Below are 20911 nucleotides of genomic sequence, written 5' to 3' on the forward strand. Positions count from 1 at the left end.
CCCGGGAGGTCACGTGGGCGTGACCTCGGTGGCTTCGCTTGCCCTGCTCTCCATTGCTCAAACTCCTTACCGCCATGGATTCTTGGGTTAAGGGCAAAAGCTGTTTAGCACCAGGCTTGCTGCAGCACCAGGTGGCCATCGTCACCGGTGGGGGCACGGGCATCGGGAAGGCCATCGTGAACGAGCTCCTGCATCTGGGTGCGTGAGCAGGTCCCTGGGCTAGGGTATCCAGAGGGAGGGGTCCTCAGAGGCTTGTTTAATCGGGAGCGGGTGGGGCAGGGGGCAGGGGGCAGGGGGCGGGGGCGGGGGCGGTCGGGAGCCAGCGGAGGGTAGCGGATGGAGAGCCTTGCTTGCGTTGCAAAGCAAAGGAAGTGTAGCTGTGGGTGAAATTAGAACCGCGAGCGCGAGTGGGGAGAGAATTCTTTCTAAAAAGTTATGGACAAGCATTGGATGGACTATTTGTAAACTAAAGGGAAATTTTCGAGCCAAAGATACAGTGCCTGAGGTGGGGATTAAGGAAATGGTGTGGAAGCTTGCTATGGAATTAATTATGAAACCATTATCATTATTAATATGTAATTATGGAGTCGTTATGGTCAATTAATTATTCATATGGAATTGGTTATGTAGTTTGAATTAATTCTAGGGAATTTCCTGGCGGTCCAGTGGTTAGGACTCAGAGCTTTCACTGCAGTGGGCCCAGGTTCAGTACGTGGTCAGGGAGGTAATATCCCGCAAACCATACAACTGTGGCCAAAAAACCCCCTGTTTTTTTCATTTATTGCCTGATGAATGATTAGGAAATTTGGAAAGACTACTGGAAAAGTTTTTAACATGTGGAGAGGCTCCTATCATATAATCTTCTTGAATCTCTTAATATTTACCTTGACTTTGGAGTTCAGTGGGCTTCCCTGGTGGCTCAGAGGTTAAAGCATTTGCCTGCAGTGTGGGAGACCTGGGTTCGATACCTGGGTTGGGAAGATCCCCTGGAGAAGGAAATGGCAACCCACTCCAGTATTCTTGTCTGGTGAATCCCATGGACAAAGGAGCCTGGTGGGCTGCAGTCCACGGGGTCCCAAAGAGTCAGACACGACTGAGCGACTTCACTTCACTTCTGGAGTTAAGTAGATGGTAATGGCCATGAAGTTTCACCAGGGTCAGATTACGAAATGCTAATCCCGCCTTTTTTTCTTATTAAGATGTATTTTTTCCTTTTTTTAAGCGTACTTTTTTCAAGTGCATACTATGTGCCGAGCTTAACTTGACTTGGGTGAAGGAAGGACTTTGTGAGTACATAAGGAGGAAAGAAACCACAAAAGAGAAAATAAATAAATATGAAAATGTAAATCCTCATTGAGTTAAAAAATATACATGAATAAAATTTGAAGGTACACGAAGAAAAATATTTGCAATCTGCAAGAAATTTACTGTATAAAGAGATCTCATAAATAAGGGACACACTGATAGAAAAATAGGCTTGTGATAATGGGCCAGGCATTTTAAAGAAAGAACTAAAGAAAGGCAGTAAGTGCATGAAGAAACAGTCAATTTTGGGGCAATGAAGTGCAAAATTTGGCAATAAAAAGGTCCATTGTTTTTCTAACAAAATTTTAAAACATTAGGGAAAATGAAAATGTTGATGACAGAGAGGACAGGCAAGAATGTAAAATATTGCAAGCTTTCTAGAGGTCAGCTTAGGGAAAAAAATCCAAACATGTTAACAGTGTTTGTGCTGTGTGACCTAGTAATTCCTCTGTCAGGAATTCGTTCTTTGGAAATAATCAGGGACAAGCACATACATGTGTAGAAGACTGTAATGTTCAGTAGTGAGACGTGATAAGGGAAATGAATAAATCAGTAACAATGAAATATGCTGCTATTTAAATACCTTGCTATTGAAGAATTTATGTTGTCAAATGCTTATCATATAATTTAAAAAGTAGGATTCTAAACAAAATACAGCATTCCAATTTAATTGTTAATGAAAGATGTATATGCAGGAAAGACTGGAAAGAAGTTTACAACATTGTTTATCAGCAACTGCTTTTTCTAGAAATGATTTGAATGATGAGTGGTTAAATTGTATTCATTTTTCAGATTTTTTAATGAGCACGTAAATTGTCTTTGCTTCCCATATGTTTCTAATGCTCGGCACATAGTATGAGATTAAAAAAATGAAAAAATACATCTTAAAAAGAAAAAACAAGGGAAATTAGCATTTCTTAAAAGTCCGTCTAGTCAGGGCTATGGTTTTTCCAGTGGTCATGTATGGATGTGAGAGTTGGACTATAAAGAAAGCTGAGCACCGAAGAACTGATGCTTTTGAACTGTGGTGTTGGAGAAGACTCTTGAGAGTCCCTTTGTAGGAGGAAACACACAGAACAGGCTCCATCTTGAAAGCAGGACTCCATCTTGGCCCAGACTGTGGACTTCGAGCTATTTGCCCAGTATCTATGGAAATGACATACCAACTGGAAAACCAGACCTCCTGGGTGGAAGAACCCCAGGGCTCATACCTAGACTCTCCATTGCCTAAAAGAATACCCTAATTATCTGTGTAACCAGATAGAATCATAAATTCTATTACGCTTATTGGGGTATGACCACAGGCCTATTGATAATTGTCCACTGTTAACTACCTAGGCTTAAGGCATATGAATCACGGGTTAACTTTGATTGCATCTTTCTCTTCCTTTGTTCAGACTAGTTTCAGGGAATTTGGGGAGGTGGGTTTGGGCAGGTACACTTAGGGTATATAAGGTTTTCACAAAAACTGGTTGGGGTCCTTGGCTAAGAGGAGACTCTGCCTTGGGCCCTCCGGTATAATAAACTGCACTTCACTATCTGCATCGTCCTTCTGAGTTTGTTTCCAGAACGCGTGACTACAACATTTGGTGCCTTGGCCAGGAAACTCCTCACTTTGAGGAGACATGTCTCATTTGAGGCCATCCCGAATCTTTGTGGCTTGAATCTCCTAGAGGGAGGAAGGCGCCTTGCCCCTCTGGAAGAATTCAGCCTTTCAATGCCTGGTTTCTTCACTTTGGCGGGTAGTGAACGGTAGCAAGGGAATTGAGTGCTCAGGTGAGGAGGAACCTACCCGTCAGGGTGGAAGAGGGGGCCTGATCACCCCCCTGGGAGGGACTAGAAGGAGCTGGGACCCACAGGAGCCTGGAATAGACAGGCGGCAATTGCTTGGTACACAGGTTGACGAGCATGTTAGGGCGTAGGAAGGAAATTTGTGAATGTCATTTAGGAGGTGGTGTCCATGCTGTCTTAGGGAAAATTATTACCAAGCAATCGCCAGGGGATTATTAGGAGAAGAAACTTGGTCTTTGTGTGCTCGTATTCTGCCCTCCCCAAGGAGGTGTCCCATCTGCTGTGAAACTCTTGACCCCCTCAGAATTGTCAGGCTAGAAGATGGAGTATACATAGTGAATACGAATTGGCTTTTCTGAAGATGGCCTGGAATGTGGGATATTTAACCCATCTGTTTTCATCTGCACCTGATAAAATCCACCAAGGAAGAACAGTCTTTAAAAGTTAAGTGAGAAACAGTCTTGGACCACGTGGTGTTCTAGTTTGGCCATGCCAACTGGCAGGTGAAGACACACCGATCCTCCTTCTCCTTCTGGGATCTGACAGATAAGGCTCTTCTACCCCAATCAGGAAGGAGACAGAATGGCAATATAAGTGTTTCATTGAATGGAAATATCAGAAGTACATAGGGTACCGAGAACTTTGTAGACAGAACAAAAAGGAAAAGTAGAAGAAGGTCTGAGAAGGTAAGCCAGATGGGGGGAAGTGAATCTAAGCCAACTGTATTGGAGTGCATGATTGCCAGAGTTCAGCTCCAGCAGCCAGGGATTTAACCTGAAGGGGTGAGCGGTGTCGGTAAGAAACTGAGGCAGCCTCTCAGTTTTTTTTGGACTGCCTGTTTATTTCAAGCTTATGATTCTCTTTTATACTTTTATAAAAGCATTAGGTCAGAGGTTTGATATTTTTAGTTCCCATAGACCCAGATTACTTTTCTCCAAAAATCATTGTTGCCCCTCAAAAGGAATTCCTTCCTCAGTGATTCTCTTATCTACTTTTTCTCGTGTGTCCTTGTGAATACACTGTAACTCATGCTAATGTCTGGGCTGCATACCACATTCCTCAGTTTAATTCTTATCTTTCTAAGTCCTGTTTGCCCCTAGTATCCTAAGCTCACTGTTTCTAAGAAAGGGCTTCTAGCTATAAATATCTCTAAAGTCCTTAATCTCTATAAGCTATAGTAGAATATGCTAACATTACAGCATCCGTTAAATCTTTAGCTTGTAACTATTTTAATTATTCCTAAGCCCTAAATTCAGCAAACGCCTTTGCCATAAACACTTCCCTCACAAATAGGCTTTAGATAGCAATCCCTCCCATGGTCTCAAGCCTCTGTGCTCACTCTGGAACACTCTTTTGTAAAAGTTCTTGAGCAAATGTCAATGATTAACTTTATTCTTTGAGCTTTATGCCTTCTCAAGCTCCTCTCAAAAACAATAAGCACCTTAATATTCTCTTCAGTCAACTTAGCTGAGGAAAGGAAAAAACAAGTCGGAATCACAAAGCCTAACTCCTTTATTCTGGGTCCATGCCTACAGAACAGAGGGGGTTTAGGGCCATGCCTCCATTTTGTCAGTAATGCCTAACGTGTCTCCCGACACATGATTAAAAATTTAAAGAAGGGATTTGGAGGAGACTATGGGGTGAAGTTGACACCTAACCGCCTCCACAGACTCTGTGAGGTCGAAGCCCCCTATGGGAGTGTGATGCTACCAGAGGACACCATGAACTTAAAAATAGTGGAAGCAGTCTATACAGTAGTCAGGAGAGCCAGGACACCTGGATCAATATCCATATACCGACTCATGTCTAGGGTTAGCTCAAGACCCTCCTACTTGGACAAGGTTGTGTATCCAAAAGGGAAAAAAAATATTAATGGCACAAAAATTGACTGATGATAAAAAAGGAAATTCTACAGGATTTGGACAGGGCTGACCTTCCCCTCCCCCATACTGGATAATGATGGACCCACCACCCAGTGCTCTACCAGGACCGGAGGCTGCCTTAATGCCTGATCCAGGGCCAGGTGAAGTCCTGCAGCAGCCGCTGCTCCTCCGCCAGCTCTCCCCAAGGTCATAGAGCCACCACCTCGGCAGATTCTGATCCCAATGACAGAAGCCTCTGGCCAACACTTCCAGGATCTGGCTCCAGCTGAACCACCCAAGCTATACCTGCCTCTCCTGGTCAGTACTGACAAGAAGGGGAGGGAGACTTTGGAATTAAGCAGAGACTTTGCTGTGCTAGAGAGCCGGAGGGAACGAAAGAGAACAGACGAGATTTAAAATGCTAGCTGCTGGTCTGGGAAAGTCTATCTCGGACCCACCAGCCAAGACCTTATCTGCCCCAGGGACAGGACAGTTGTTCAACCGGTGCCAACGGAGGCCCTGGGCCCCATTACAGCCAAACCAGTGTGCCTGGTGCCGAGCTTTTGGCCACTGGAAGAATGAATGCTCTAAGGCAAGGAAGGAGAAGGAAGCTTCTGCAATTGTGGGGCTTGCTGACTTGGAAATTAAATAGGGCTGCCGGGGCTCAGAGATATTAGGTCCCTGAGAACCCATGGTAACCTTAAAAGTGGGGGACCAAACATTCTTGAGTGCCCAGTACCCCTGTTGGGAAGAGATTTGCTCTCCATACTAGGAGCACAAGTGACTTTCTCCCCGGAGGAGAGGCCCACCTTCCGGATGGACACTATGACTTATTTGTTCTCTCTCTCAATACCCGCCCAAGATGAGTGGAGGTTGCATGAGCCTCTGAAGGAAGAACCAGGTGGGCTGGAAAGCATGAGAGAGAGCTAACTCAATTATTCCCTGAGGTCTGGGCAGAAGACAACCCTGCCCACCCCCCCAGCCAGGCTGGCTAAATAAGAGTCCCAGGCCAGCATACTACCCCACATCAATAGATTGAAACAAGCGGGCATTCTGGTAGAGTGCCAGTTGGCTTGGAATATACCAGTCCTGCCAGTAGAAAAGGAAGGAGGACAGGACTATAGGCCTGTACAGGATCTCAGGCTAGTCAACCAGGCTACTGTGATTTTACACCACACTGTTCCAAACCCCTATACCTTACTTAGCCTCTTCCCACCAAGGACTAAAGTTTATACTTGCCTAGATCTCAAGGATGCCGCCTTCTGCATACACCTTGTCCCAGCGTCAAAGCCCATCTTTCCCTTTGAATGTGAAGATCCAATCAGGGACACCAAACAACAGCTCACCTGGACTCCCCCACAAGGGTTTAAGAATTCCCCAGCCATCTTTGGGGAAGCCTTGGCTTCTGACTTGGACTCATTCCACCTGGAAAAGTACAGATGTTGGCTCTGACAATACGTGGATGACCTGCTGCTGGCTGCCGAGACCAAGAGAAAATGCTGGGAAGAGACAAAAACACTGCTTCAGCTGCTGATGGAAGCAGGTTACCAGGTGTTGAAGAAGGCACAGATCTGCAAGGAGGAGGTAAGATATCTGGGGTTTGTTTTAAAGAAGGACACAAGAGTCCAGACCCTAATTGGGTCCTATATACTAATGGCACTAGCCTGATAAAACAAAGACAACGGCTGTCAAGTTAGCCAAAGCAGAATTATTGGTACCAGAGAAGCTGGCACACACTCTGGTAAGCCAAACACACCAAGCAACACACCTAGGCTATGCTGCCTGCTCACAGGTTAATGCTGCCTCTCGGCACAGACAAAAACCTCCGGAGATTCAGCTGAAAGGCACGCTGCCCTTTGAACACCTGGGAGTGGACTTCACTGAAATGAAACCTCACTGACACTAGTTACCTACTGGTCATGGTATGTACGTTCTTGGGATGGGTAGAAGCTTTCCCTACCTGGACGGAAAGAGCATCAGAAGTAGCCTGGTGCCTGCTTAGGGAAATAGTTCCCAGATTTGGATTTCCTACCAGCATTGGACCAGACAATGGCCTGTCTTTCATAGCTGATTTAGTATAACAAGTAAGCAAAACTTTAAACATCAAATAGAAACTGCACACTGCATATAGGCCCAGAGTTCTGAGATGGTGGAATGAACCAACCAGACCCTTAAAGAGACTCTCCAAGTGGATCATAGAGACTGACTGCTCCTGGGTAGACTTGCTTCCTATGGCTCTGCTCAGACTCAGGATGACCCCACAGTCCCAATTGTGTATGGGAGGCCCCCTCCCATAATAAAACAGATGTCAACAAATTTGCTTCAGGTAAGGGGAGATGGGATTTCACAGCAGATGGAACTGGGTAAGGTAATAAATTGGGTAACTAAGTTTGTACAAGAAAGGGTGCCGTTCTCCCTTGGGGAACAGATTCATGATTTTGTGCCCAGGGATCAGGTATAGGTCAAGGACTGGAAACACGACTCCTTGGCTCCACATTGGAAGGGCCCATATACTGCTGTTCTAACCACTCCTACGGCAGTTAAAGTTGCAGGTGTCACTCTCTGGCTCCTCCACATGAGGGTAAAGAGAGAATACCACGCAGACCCAGAGGACGCTGAGTGGACTATACAAAAGGACTCCACTGATCCCCGTGAAACCAAGATCATCTTAAAAAAAACAAGAGGTGAAGCTCTACAATCAACTACTGCTACAAGGACTTGCTGGTATCATCTTCAGACTAACCATAACAGCACAAGGAGGGATCTGTGCTATAATTAATGTTGAATGTTGTGTATATATTCCTGATTTATCTGACAATATATCAGCCACCCTAGATGACATGAAAGGTAAAAGCTATGTCTGATGATGATCTTTCTTTTTGGACTTCGGTCCTATCTTGGGTGAAGGGTGATTGGTGGAAAACTATATTTACCATTGTTACAGTTGCCTTGATAGTTCTGCTTTGTGTATCCTGCATTTTACAATGTATTATGAACTTTGTAACCCAGAGGTTGGTGTCATCTGGCTCCTTGGGCCGGACTGTGGACTTTGAGCTATATGCCCAGTATCTATGGAAATGACGTACCAACTGGAAAACCAGACCTCCTGGATAGAAGAACCCCAGGACTCATACCTAGACTCCCCACTGCCTAAAAGAATACCCTAATTATCTGTGTAACCAGATAGAATCATAAATTCTATTATGCTCATTGAGTTATGACCACAAACCCATTGATAATTGTCCACTGTTAACTACCTAGGCTTAAGGCATATGAATCATGGGTTAACTTTGATTGCATCTTTCTCTTCCTTTGTTCAGACTAGTTTCAGGGAATTTGGGAGGTGGGTTTGGGCAGGTACACTTAGGGTATATAAGGTTTTCACAAAAACTGGTTGGGGTCCTTGGCTAAGAGGAGACTCTGCCTTGGGCCCTCCGGTGTAATAAACTGCACTCCACTATCTGCATCATCCTTCTAAGTGAGTTTGTTTCCCGGAACACGTGTCTACAACACCTTGGATTGCAAGGAGATCCAACCAGTCAATCCTAAAGGAAATCAATCCTGAATATTCATTGGAAGGACTGATGCTGAAGCTTAAACTCCAAAACTTTGGCCACCTGATGGGAAGAGCTGACTCATTTGAAAAGACCCTGATGCTGGGAAAGATTGAAGGTGGGAGGAGAAGGGGACGACAGAGGATGAGATGGTTGGATGGCATCACCGACTCAATGGGCATGAGTTTGAGTAAACTCCGAGAGTTGATGATGGACAGGGAAGCCTGGTGTGCTGCGGTCCATGGGGTCACAAAGAGTTGGACAGGACTGAGTGACTGAACTGAACTGAATCTGACCCTGGTGCAACTTCATGGCCATTACACTCTACATTACTCCCAACGCCAAACTGTATCCCTGTTCAGGAAAATCCATAAGAAAAGTAGTCTCGGTTGTCATTTTCTGTAAGGGTCAGATACCAGGGCTTCACAGCAGATTCATCAGATCCTGGCTACATCTTCCAATGTACTTGTAAAAAACAGTAGTGTTGTATTGGGAATACATTTCCTTCAATGAAAGAATATGCAAATATTTTTTACTCTGACTGGCTCAGCTTAATTTTTTTCTACCAGAATTAATGGCTGTTTCTGAAAATTGTTACCGAAACCCAAATTGGGCAAATTAAACAGTAGCCAATTCTCTTTCCAGTGAGAAGGCTACTATTTTTCGGGGTGAAATACAAGTTGGATTTTGAGGCAAGTGGTGATTATTGTGTTGTCTTTCACATCCAAATGATTTTGACTGTTCCTTTTCGGTGAGGATGGTGAAAGCCCTAGCTCACAAGAGTAAGATGTAGTGAACAGAATTGGAACTCTCTTTCATCTATGTAACAGATGCTGTTAGACAAAAGGAGCCCTGATTCCATCAAGGAATACTGAACCTAAGACCATTCACACTGAATTCAAGCCAAATCCTTGGCTCTGTCCTCAAGTTAGTCATTCCCTTTCTGTGACAGTGGCTCAGTTGGTAATCCGCCTGCAATGCAAGAGACCTGGGTTTGATCCCTGAGTTGGGAAGATCCCCTGGAGAAGGGAAAGACTACCCACTCCAGTATTCTGGCCTGGAGAATTCCATGGACTGAATAGTCCATGGGGTCGGAAGGAGTCAGACACGACTGAGTGACTTGCACTTTCACTTTCTGTGACAGTGGATAAAATGAAAGTAGGAATTGCAAGTGGAAATAGTGAGTCAAGACAGCACTTTTTGTTGCTCTGGTGACTAGGTTCTTACCAACACCTGGGACCTAGAAGGTGCTGAAATGGAACACTCTGAGTTGAAGATTGAAAGGAGTCAGTATCAACCCAGGCAAAAATCAATATATTTGGCTACAATTTCCTCAGATGTAGAAATAACTCATTATTTGCTAGTTACTTCAGTACCTTGTTCTAAATAAGTTTATTGATCTGAGTTTGTCTTGCAACTCATATAAACAAAAATGTTCATCCAAATCGTTTAGCATAAAGGTGAGAAGGATAGTATCTAGTAATTTTATAAAATAAGAACATTGCAATAAATTCAGGCAGTATTGAAGTATATAAAAGAAAACTAAAATAAGCTTTCCCATTCTGCCCATCTCCTAAACCCCTTTCCTGGTGATTTTCTGTAAGTCACCCACATGCACAAATATACACATGTGTCTGTATTTTTTTATTTATAAAACCAAGACTGTAGTAGTGTTGTATGCCTATGTAATAATTTATTTAAGTGTTCCTTTAATGGAATTGCAGATTTCTAGTTTTATCCACCATTGCAACATTCTGCCTTGTAATACCTTTATACCCTGGTTCAAGTTTATATACCAATTAAAATAAATAGCCTTTTAAAGTTGTGTCCCAGGATAGCTCTTCTAATATTAGATAACTTTCCAGAGGCTTCAGCATTCAGATAGTAATTAGTGATAATTTGGTAATCTTCTAATTAGATAATTCCTGTGAATAATCCTAGTTACCGTTTCCTGAGACCATGGTCAAAGTAGGCATTAATCACCTAGAGTTCCTGAGGATTTTTTTTTTTTTAATGTGGATTTAGGAAGAGTTATAGCTATCTAATTTCCTTACCTTGTTCAGCCTGTGCTCTACTCTGGAAACTAGAATAGATAATACATGGCTTGAGGGCAGAAAGATTGAAGAAAGTACCGCTTAGGGCAGAAGCCATGGCTGCTCCAGGGGAACTTGATTTTCCTTTCCATTTTACTAATCAGATTCCAACGTCCAAGGTAAGAGAAACCAAGGCAAACCATTCAATATCACAGTAATCCAAGTCTACGCCCCAACCAGTAATGCTGAAGAAGATCAAGTTGAACAGTTCTATGAAGACCTACAAGACCTTCTAGAACTAACACCCAAAAAAGACATCCTTTTCATTATAGGGGACTGGAATGCAAAAGTAGGAAGTCAAGAAACACCTGGAGTAACAGGCAAATTTGGCCTTGAAATACGGAATGAAGCAGGGCAAAGGCTAATAGTGTTTTGCCAAGAGAACGCACTGGTCATAGCAAACATCCTCTTCCAACAACACGAGAGAAGACTTTACACATGGACATCACCAGATGGTCAACACCGAAATCAGATTGACTATATTCTTTGCAGCCAAAGATGGAGAAGCTCTATACAGTCAGCAAAAATAAGACCGGGAGCTGACTGTGGCTCAGATCATGAACTCTTTATTGCCAAATTCAGACTTAAGTTGAAGATGGTGGGGAAAACTGCTAGACCATTGAGGTATGACCTAAATCAAATCCCTTATGATTATACAGTGGAAGTGAGAAATAGATTTAAGGGCCTAGATCTGATAGACAGAGTGCCAAATGAGCTATGGACGGAGGTTTGTGACATTGTACAGGAGACAGGGATCAAGACCATCCCCATGGAAAAGAAATGCAAAAAAGCAAAATGGCTATCTGAGGAGGCCTTACAAATAGCTGTGAAAAGAAGAGAAGTGAAAAGCAAAAGAGAAAAGGAAAGATATAAGCATCTGAATGCAGAGTTCCAAAGAATAGCAAGGAGAGATAAGAAAGCCTTCCGTAGTGATCAGTGCAAAGAAATAGAGGACAACAACAGAATGGGAAAGACTAGAGGTCTTTTCAAGAAAATTAGAGATACCAAGGGAACATTTCATGCAAACATGGGCTCAATAAGGTACAGAAATGGTATGGACCTAACAGAAGCAGAAGATATTAAGAGGTGGCAAGAATACACAGAAGAACTGTACAAAAAAGATCTTCACGACCAAGATAATCACGATGGTGTGATCACTCACCTAGAGCCAGACATCCTGGAATGTGAAGTCAAGTGGGCCTTAGAAAGCATCACTATGAACAAAGCTAGTGGGGGTGATGGAATTCCAGTTGAGCTCTTTCAAATCTTGAAAGATGATGCTGTAAAAGTGTTGCACTCAATATGCCAACACATTTGGAAAACTCAGCAGTGGCCACAGGAATGGAAAAGGTCAATTTTCATTCCAATCCCAAAGAAAGGCAATGCCAAAGAATGCTCAAACTATTGCACAATTGCACTCATCTCACATGCCAGTAAAGTAATGCTTAAAATTCTCCAAGCCAGGCTTCAGCAATACGTGAACCGTGAACTTCCAGATGTTCAAGCTGGTTGTAGAAAAGGCAGAGAACCAGAGATCGAATTGCCAACATCCGCTGGATCATGGAAAAAGCAAGAGAGTTCCAGGAAAACATCTATTTTCTGCTTTATTGACTATGCCAAAGCCTTTGAGTGTGTGGATCACAATAAACTGTGGAAAATTCTGAAAGGGATGGGAATACCAGACCACCTGACCTGCCTCTTGAGAAACCTATATGCAGGTCAGGAAGCAGCAGTTAGGACTGGACATGGAACAACAGACTGGTTCCAAATAGGAAAAGGAGTACGTCAAGGCTGTATATTGTCACCTTGCTTATTTAACTTATATGCATAGTATATCATGAGAAACTCTGGGCTGGAAGAAGCACAAGCTGAATCTTGATTCAAGATTGCCGGGAGAAATATCAAAAACCTCAGATATGCAGATGACACGACCCTCATGGCAGAAAGTGAAGAGAAGCATCTTGATGAAAGTGAAAGTGGAGAGTGAAAAAGTTTACCTAAAGCTCCACATTCAGAAAACGAAGATCATGGCATCTGGTCCCATCACTTCATGGAAAATAGATGGGGAAACAGTGTCAAACTTTATTTTGGGGGGCTCCAAAATCACTGCAGATGGTGATTACAGCCATGAAATTAAAAGACACTTATTCCTTGGAAGGAAAGTTATGACCAATCTAGATAGCATATCGAAAAGCAGGGACATTACTTCGCCAACAAAGGTCCATCCAGTTAAGGCTATGGTTTTTCCAGTAGTCATGTATGGATGTGAGAGTTGGACTGTAAAGAAAGCTAAGCACTGAAGAATTGATGCTTTTGAACTGTGGTGTTGGAGAAGACTCTTGAGAGTCCCTTGGACTGCAAGGTGATCCAATCAGTCCATCCTAAAGGAGCTCAGTCCTGAGTGTTCATTGGGAGGACTGGTGTTGAAGCTGAAACTCCAATACTTTGGCCACCTGATGTGAAGAGCTGACTCATTTGAAAAGACCCTGATGCTGGGAAAGATTGAAGGCGGGAGGAGAGGGGGATGACAGAGGATGAGATGGTTGGATGGCATCACTGACTCAATGGACATGAGTTTGGGTAAATTCACAGAGTTGGTGATAGACAAGGAGGCCTGGCGTGCTGTGGTCCATGGGGTTGCAAAGAGTCGGACACGAGTGAGCAACTGAACTGAACTGAATCAGATTAGTTCTTCCTCCTAACTCAGGGAAACTTGGTTAGACCTAGGCTCAAAATGTGTGTTTCAATTCTTTCCCCTCCTGAGAGCAGACGTTGCCTTCTGGAAACAGGAAAAACAGTTCTCCTAACAATATAATATATGCTTTGTTGAAAATTGCACATCAATTTTGATAAATTGAATTGTTTTAAAGTTAATCTTGTCTTACAAGGATTTCTTGGTGAATTTAATACTTGCTTTGTAAAGCTCTCAGATTACCTATCAGAATTTCCAAAAATTGTCTGCATATAGAATTCACTAAATATAACCTCAGCTTGAAAGACAGTTTATTCTTAAGTGCCTTATTTTAATATGCAGAAACTACCTCGTATACAACTGCTGCTGCTGCTGCTAAGTCATTTCAGTCATGTCCGACTCTGTGCGACCCCATAGACGGCAGCCCACCAGGCTCCACCATCCCTGGGATTCTCCAGGCAAGAACCCTGGAGTGGGTTGCCATTTCCTTCTCCAATGCATGAAAGTGAAAAGTGAAAATGAAGTTGCTTAGTAGCGTCCAACTCTTAGCAACCCCATCGACTGCAGCCTACCAGGCTCCTCCATCCATGTGATTCTCCAGGCAAGAGTACTGGAGTGGGGTGCCATTGCCTTCTCCATGTATACAACTAGTTCTGGCCAAAATGCAGAGCCATTTTACATTTTAACCTTTCCAAATGTCATCTGTTCCATATGTTAATATGGAATATGTGGCCTGTTTGTAGTATAACAGTTATAACAATGACAGGGTCCCAGTCTTCCAGGAGACAAAAGTGAGTGGAAGGAGACTGTTAATTATCATCCAGTACAGGCTTAAATGCTGTATTAGTGTAAAGGATACATTGGGCTTCCCAGGTAGTTCTGCAGATAAAGAACTGGCCTCCCAATGCAGGAGACGTTCATGTAACAATTAAATGCTGTCCTTACACATTTTGTTTCTACATGTGCCTACAATACATTGATATCATTTTTACTTTCAACAATCACCACCTTTTGCATAATTTCAATAGAAATTAGAAAAGTCTTCATATTTATTTACTCACATAGTGACCATTTCTGGTTCTCTTTCTTCTTTTCTGTAGATTGATTTTCATCTGGTATCATTGCCTTTCTGCTTAAAGAACTTCCTTTAATCTTTTTGTAGTGAAGTTCTGTTTTCATGAATTCTTCTGGATATTATATGTGTGAATGAATATTTTGCCATTTTTAAAAATATTTATGTTATTTATTTAATTATTTAATAGATATATATACTTTAACAAAAGTGGGAAGATTAATATATTTATGGGAGGAGAAAACACAATGGCAGGCAGCACATTTTTCAACCCCTAACTGATAACATCAAACAATTCAGGCTTCATTTTAGTGGATAATAGCACCATTCATTCTTCCCTGAACCTGTAATTTAAATCTATTTTCACAGGGTAAGAGTTCTAGTTTCCAAAACTCCCATCTCCTCTCCCCACCCCTGGTACTTTCAGGCACTTGGCTTGCATTGTTTCTGAAAAGAAGTCTTCTGCCTTCTTTGTGTGTTTTGTGTTCTTTTTCTGTGGCTGCTTTTAATATTTCCACTGTATCTCTGGTTTATTTCATTATGTTGTCGGTGTTATTCCTGGGTCTGTTTTTGTTAAGTAACTTCTCTCCTTATTCTGGGTTGTATTTCCCTGCTTTTTATGTACCTTGTGGATTTTTAGTGGATGCCAGACATTTGAATTTTACTTTGTTGGAGGCTGTTTTTGGTTTGTTTGTTTGTTTGTTTGTTTTGTTTTTGATGTCTGATCTTATTTATTTGTTACTCTTAGAACATCTCATTTTTGACTGGACTCGGAAGTAGAAGCTCCCAGAGAGGACAGCCTCCCTCTCTTGGCAATCTGTTCCTGCCATTTTTCTTTGGCTTCCTCTAATCTCTCTACCAAAAGTTTAGCATTCTGCAGCCTCTTCCTTATTTTTCTTAAGTACGCTATTTCTTCAGAGCAATAAGCCTGTGTTTGTGTTGCAGAACATGGGGAGTAACAAGATGCTTAATCTTGGGTGCTTTGGTCCTAGGTATCTATGTTATTATCATTGTATGGTTATTTTTGTATTCTTGCAAACATTGCTGAACTTTGTTCTGTGATGTAGTTAACTTGGTAGCAGTTTGATACTTTAAAGAGGCTTTCTTTCTGTTAAGTACTGTCCCAAACAGCCTTTAGTCGAGGATTAATTTTGCTTCACTATTGAGGCCATACCCTCTGGGTACTTTGCCCAATACCTTGTCAGAGTTTTCTCCTGGTTGGAACGCTAACTTTTGCCTAGTGCGGTACGAGTGTCAGGGTTTGTTCTTTCTGCTTATTTTGGTTGGTTCTTTGCCAAGTCTCTGATTGTGTCTTTTCTCATATGTATCGATTAGTGCTCAGCTGAAGATCTGAGGGAACTGGCGAGATTGCTGGAGTTCTCTCCCAGGGTACCTCCTTTCTCTCTGTGTTGCTATTTAATCTAGCTGTCTCAGCCTCCCCAGACTCCCAACTTCATCTCTTCTACCCAGGAGACTGCTGGGCTCTGAATGGATTCTTCCTATGCTGCAGTCTGAAGACTCTCTATAGGCAGCAATCTGGAATAATAATAGGGCTCACATTTTGTTTCCTGTGTTCACTATCACTGTCCTGTGCTCCCCGATGTCCAATGCCTGGAAATCCTTGATGCATAATTTGTTCAGTGTTTTAGTTATTCTGATTGTTTTGTTTGAATTAGGATCAGTTCAGTTCCTATTACCATAACAAGTTCTCATTCATATTTCTATTCATATTCGTATTTTCTAAACATTTTTGCTTTTAGACAAACGTGTAGACATGTAAACATGTAGACAGCTAATGAAAATATATCAGTATTTACTTGTTCTTTGACTGTTGTCTCCTCAGGATGTAATGTGGTCATTGCGTCCCGTAAGTTTGATAGGTTAAAATCTGCTGCAGATGAACTGAATGCCAGTCTGCCTCCTACCATCCAGGCTCAAGTTACTCCCATAAAATGTAACATCCGCAATGAAGAGGAGGTAAAGCTAATCTCTCTTTTTTTTTAAATTGAAATATAGTTGATTTACAATGTCATGTTTAATTTTTGCTGTATAGCAAAGTGACTCAGTTATATATGTGTGTGTGTGTGTCCTTTTTCATATTCTTCTCCATTATGGTTCTTCACAGGATATTGAATATAGTTTCATAGGCTATATAGTAGGACCTTGTTGTTTATCCATCCTTTATATAATAACTTATACCTGCTAATCCCATACTCCCAATTCTTCCCTTTTCCTTGGCAACCACAAATCTGTTCTGTATATATGTGAGTCTGTTTTTGTCTTGTAGACATGTTGATTTGTGTCATATTTTAGATTCCACATGTAAGTGACGTCATATAGTATTTGTTTTTCTTATTTCACATAGTATGGTATTTTCAAGGTCCATCTATGTTGCTGAGTTCTGAGTTCAGTTGCTCAGTTGTGTCCGACTCTTTGCAACCACATGAACTGCAGCACACCAGGCCTCCCTGTCCATCACCAACTCCCGGAGTCCACCCAAACCCATGTCAATTGTGTCAATGATGCCATCCAACCATCTCCTCCTCTGTCATCCCCTTTTCCTCCCATCCTCAATCTTTCCCAGCATCAGGGTCTTTTCAAATGAGTCAGCTCTTTGCATCAGGTGGCCAAAGTATTGGAGTTTCAGCTTCAACATCAGTCCCTCCAATGAACACCCAGGACTGATCTCCTTTAGGATGGACTGGTTGGATCTCCTTGCAGTCCAAAGGACTCTCAAGAGTCTTCTCCAACACCACAGTTCGAAAGCATCAATTCTTCAGTGCTCAGCAAGTGGCCTCAGGAGAAAGAGAGGAAGGGAAGACATGGAGGGAAGCTAAGCAAGAACAGTTTAGTCTGGAGGCTACCTTTCATGCCTTCTGCCCTTTAACTCATTTTGTAATGTCTATTTCATCACTCTCCAATATTCTGAGTTGGTTGTTTATAGATTCAGTTCAGTTCAGTCGCTCAGTCATGTCCAACCCTTTGTGACCCCTTGAGCCACAGCACACCAGACCTCCCTGTCCATCAACAACTCCCAGAGTCCACCCAAACCATGTCCATTGAGTTGGTGATGCCATCCAACCATCTCATCCTCCGTCGTCCCCTTCTCCTACTGCCCTCAATGTTTCCCAGCATCAGGGTCTTTTCAAATGAGTCAGCTCTTCACATCAGGTGGCCAAAGTATTGGAGTTTCAGCTTCAACATCAGTCCTTCCAATGAACACCCAGGATATTATATATATTTACACTTTACAGATTATTGGATGAGTGATCCAAATCCTTGGATAAATCTTGTCATCAAAATTCTAAATTTAGCATATGATCTAGGGGTACTGAAGCATATTGATGTGAAGCATGTTGAAGCATATGGGTATTTAGCATATTGATCTATGGGTGACACAGGGTTTTCAGGTTTATTCATTGTGACTACTTCTTCATTTATTATGGTTCTCTGAGTTACTATTCACTGTGAGATATTGTAAGCTCTGCTATTCTCCTAAAGCAGGTGATAAAGTCCAAGTAGCAAGTTAGTTATTAACCAGTTCACTCTTAAAATTTGATTTGTTTGCTGGAGTATAATTGATGTACAATATTACATAAGTTCCAGGTGTATAATACAGTGATTCATAATTTTTAAAGGTGATACTCCATTTATAGTTACCATAAAATATTTGCTATATTCCCCATATTGCATAATATATTCATTTAACTTATTTTATCCCTCACAGGCTGTAGCTCCTAATCTCCTACCCCTACATTGTTGCTCCCTGCTTCCCTCTTGACACTGGTAGCCACTGGTTTATGCTCTGTCTCTGTGAATCTGCTTCTTTTTTTTGTTATATTCACTAGTTTGTTGTACTTTTTAGATTCTACATATAAATGCTGTCATACCGTATTTGTCTGTAACTAGTTCACTTTTACTGTTTTTCTTTAGGTAAATAATTTGGTCAAATCCACCTTAGATGTTTATGGTAAGATCAATTTCTTAGTAAACAATGGAGGAGGCCAGTTCTTCTCTCCTGCCGAAAAAATCAGTTCAAAGGGGTGGCATGCTGTGATTGAAACCAACCTGACGGGCACCTTCTACATGTGCAAAGCAGGCAAGTGTGATCAATAATCCAAAAAGTCAAGATGTATTTATGTTGAGTTCATAGGGTACCTGAAAGAGAAATTGTGAGGGAGCCCCTCACAACGCTTATTGTCATCAACACTTATTGCCCTAATTTAACTTATATACAGTATAGCCATGTAAATTGCTACATTTCTGGAGAGTAATTTGGCAATATTTTAAAAATATGAATTTGCTTGATCTGTTAATTGTATTTCTAGGAAGTTATCATGTAAAAATGATTAAGAATTTGTACAAAGATATAGCTACAAATTGCTTCATTAAATTAAGGAAGACTTCATACTTATTTTGTTTTTAAGAAATGAATCTGTTAAATCTATTGCAAGGACCTATTAATTCTATGAAACCTTCAAGGAGAATACCAGAGTCCACATTTTTTCTGACTAATAAGTAACTAGCACACATGCATAGTTTTTAGATTAAAGGTTATCTTTCATAGGTGGTAATATTCAACCCTGAAATTGGATAACTGAAGAGTTTCCTTACAAGCTATTTAAGAGATTTCTAAGCTGCATAATGTGAAATGAGTATAATTGTGACCCACAGGGTCTTCATCCCAACATGGATTAGGCTTTATATTCTTAGCATTTCTAAATCAAAGGTCTTATAGACATTTTCAGGCTTTATCTTTATCTAACTGGTAATACAGAGTTCTGTGTTAATTGTGATAACAGGATTGACTGCTGAAGTGTAGAGATCCAGAAGAATATAGGAGCTTGAATAAGATAGTTGATTTCTCCCTCAGATAAAAATTCAAGGTGTATAGTCCAGGGATAGTATGGTAGTTTCATAATCATTAGGGAATAAGGATCTTTCTTCTTATTTACTGTCTTTAACATGTCCATCCCCTAGCCCAGAATGGCTGCTTCAGTTCCTGCCATCATGACTGCATTCGCGACAGCAGGAATTCAGAGAAGTGTAAAACTCATTCTTTTTAACAGCATTGTCCGGAAGTAGCACCATTACATTTACTGGCATTCATAATCAACTAGAACTCAGTTAAATGATTATACCTACCTATAAGTGATACTGGGAAATAGAATCTTTAGCTATGTCCTAAGTACAAATTCAATTTCTTGTAAGAAGAGGAGAATGAGTACTAGGAGACAGGCTTTAGTCTCTAACTCAGCCTTCATAGTTCAGCACTTTGACATCTTCTAGCACTCAAGTCAGCAATCTCTTACACACCTTAAGTTCCATTAATTAGAACTTTGCAGAGTCTAGATTCAGTTATGATTTTTATTAGCCAGAATTGAATTAAAGAATCCAAGGCCTATAGTTTTTATTTTGTTTTTACTTTAAACAATGGGACTTAGCTTTTGGTTTTGACAGCAAGGAATATGGGACATACATTTTTCTATACCAGAATAATAATAGTGAAAAACTGAAAACCATTTAATTATTTTAAAGTAAAATATTAGTTGAGTGAAGTTTTATACATCTATAGGATAAAGTACTATGCAGCCACTAAAAATATAGGTACAAAAGTCTACTTCTCAGTATGAAAAAATAGTCCTAGATATCACTGAGTGGAAAAAAAAGGTTTAAAACACTCTATCCAGTGTGATCACATTTCTGCAAAAAACAGTATATATTTATTATATGGCTGTATATAAATAGACATAATTCTGAAAGAATTTCTAATAAAACATTGACATCTCTGGGAGGTAAAATTACATATTATTTTCATCTTTTTCTTTTTGCTTCTCTGCTTTTTCTAATTTTTCTAAATTGAATGTGTATTGTTTATGTAATTAAGATGATTTAAGTCATGACTGCCCTGAAGTTTCAGCTTCTTCAGCTTGTACTCTTTGACACCATATGTGGCTGTTAAAGAATTGTGTAAAGATCCACATTTAAATTTCTGGTGAATTTAGACTTTTCTATAACCTTTAATTATTCATTTTACTAATGTAGAAATTTTTTTCTCTCCATTTATTTTTGGAAAAATTTTGAATATATGAAAAAGTTAAATAATGCAATGAACTCTTCTAAGGCATACCTTGTTTTATTATGTTTTGTTTTATTGCCCATCGAGCAAATCTGTCAGCAGTGTTTTTCTAACAGCTTTTGCTTACTTTGGGTCTCTGTGTCATATTTTGGTAATTAGCACAATATTTCAAATTTTTTCATTATTTGTTATGATGATTTGTGATCAGTGATCTTTGATGTTACCATTGCAAAAAGATTATGACTTGCTGAAGGCTCAGGTGATGGTTAGCATTTTTTAGTTATAAAATATTTTAAAAATTAAGTTTGTACTTTTTTTTTAGAAATAATGCTGTTGTATATTTAATAGACTATAGTATAGTCTAGTCTATAGACTATAGTATAGTCTAGTCTATAGACTATAGTATAGTCTATAGACTATAGTATAGTCTAGTCTATAGACTATAGTATAGTCTATAGTATAG

At 40.9% G+C, this 20911-nt stretch overlaps 1 protein-coding gene across 1 annotated transcript in view; it reads left to right on the forward strand.

Annotated features, from left to right (window-relative positions):
• The first annotated feature begins 10 nt into the window (after window positions 1–10).
• The window catches only part of PECR (peroxisomal trans-2-enoyl-CoA reductase), a 49692-nt gene continuing 28791 nt past the window's right edge, over window positions 11–20911 (forward strand). The window contains exons 1-3 of the mRNA XM_040228550.1: window positions 11–198; window positions 16213–16346; window positions 18303–18468. Coding sequence (XP_040084484.1) covers window positions 75–198; window positions 16213–16346; window positions 18303–18468 — 424 coding nt within the window. The 5' untranslated portion in view covers window positions 11–74. The remainder of the gene's footprint in view (window positions 199–16212; window positions 16347–18302; window positions 18469–20911) is intronic.

This window comes from Oryx dammah, unplaced genomic scaffold (assembly GCF_014754425.2).
Source record: "Oryx dammah isolate SB20612 unplaced genomic scaffold, SCBI_Odam_1.1 HiC_scaffold_27, whole genome shotgun sequence".
Lineage (NCBI taxonomy): Eukaryota > Metazoa > Chordata > Mammalia > Artiodactyla > Bovidae > Oryx > Oryx dammah.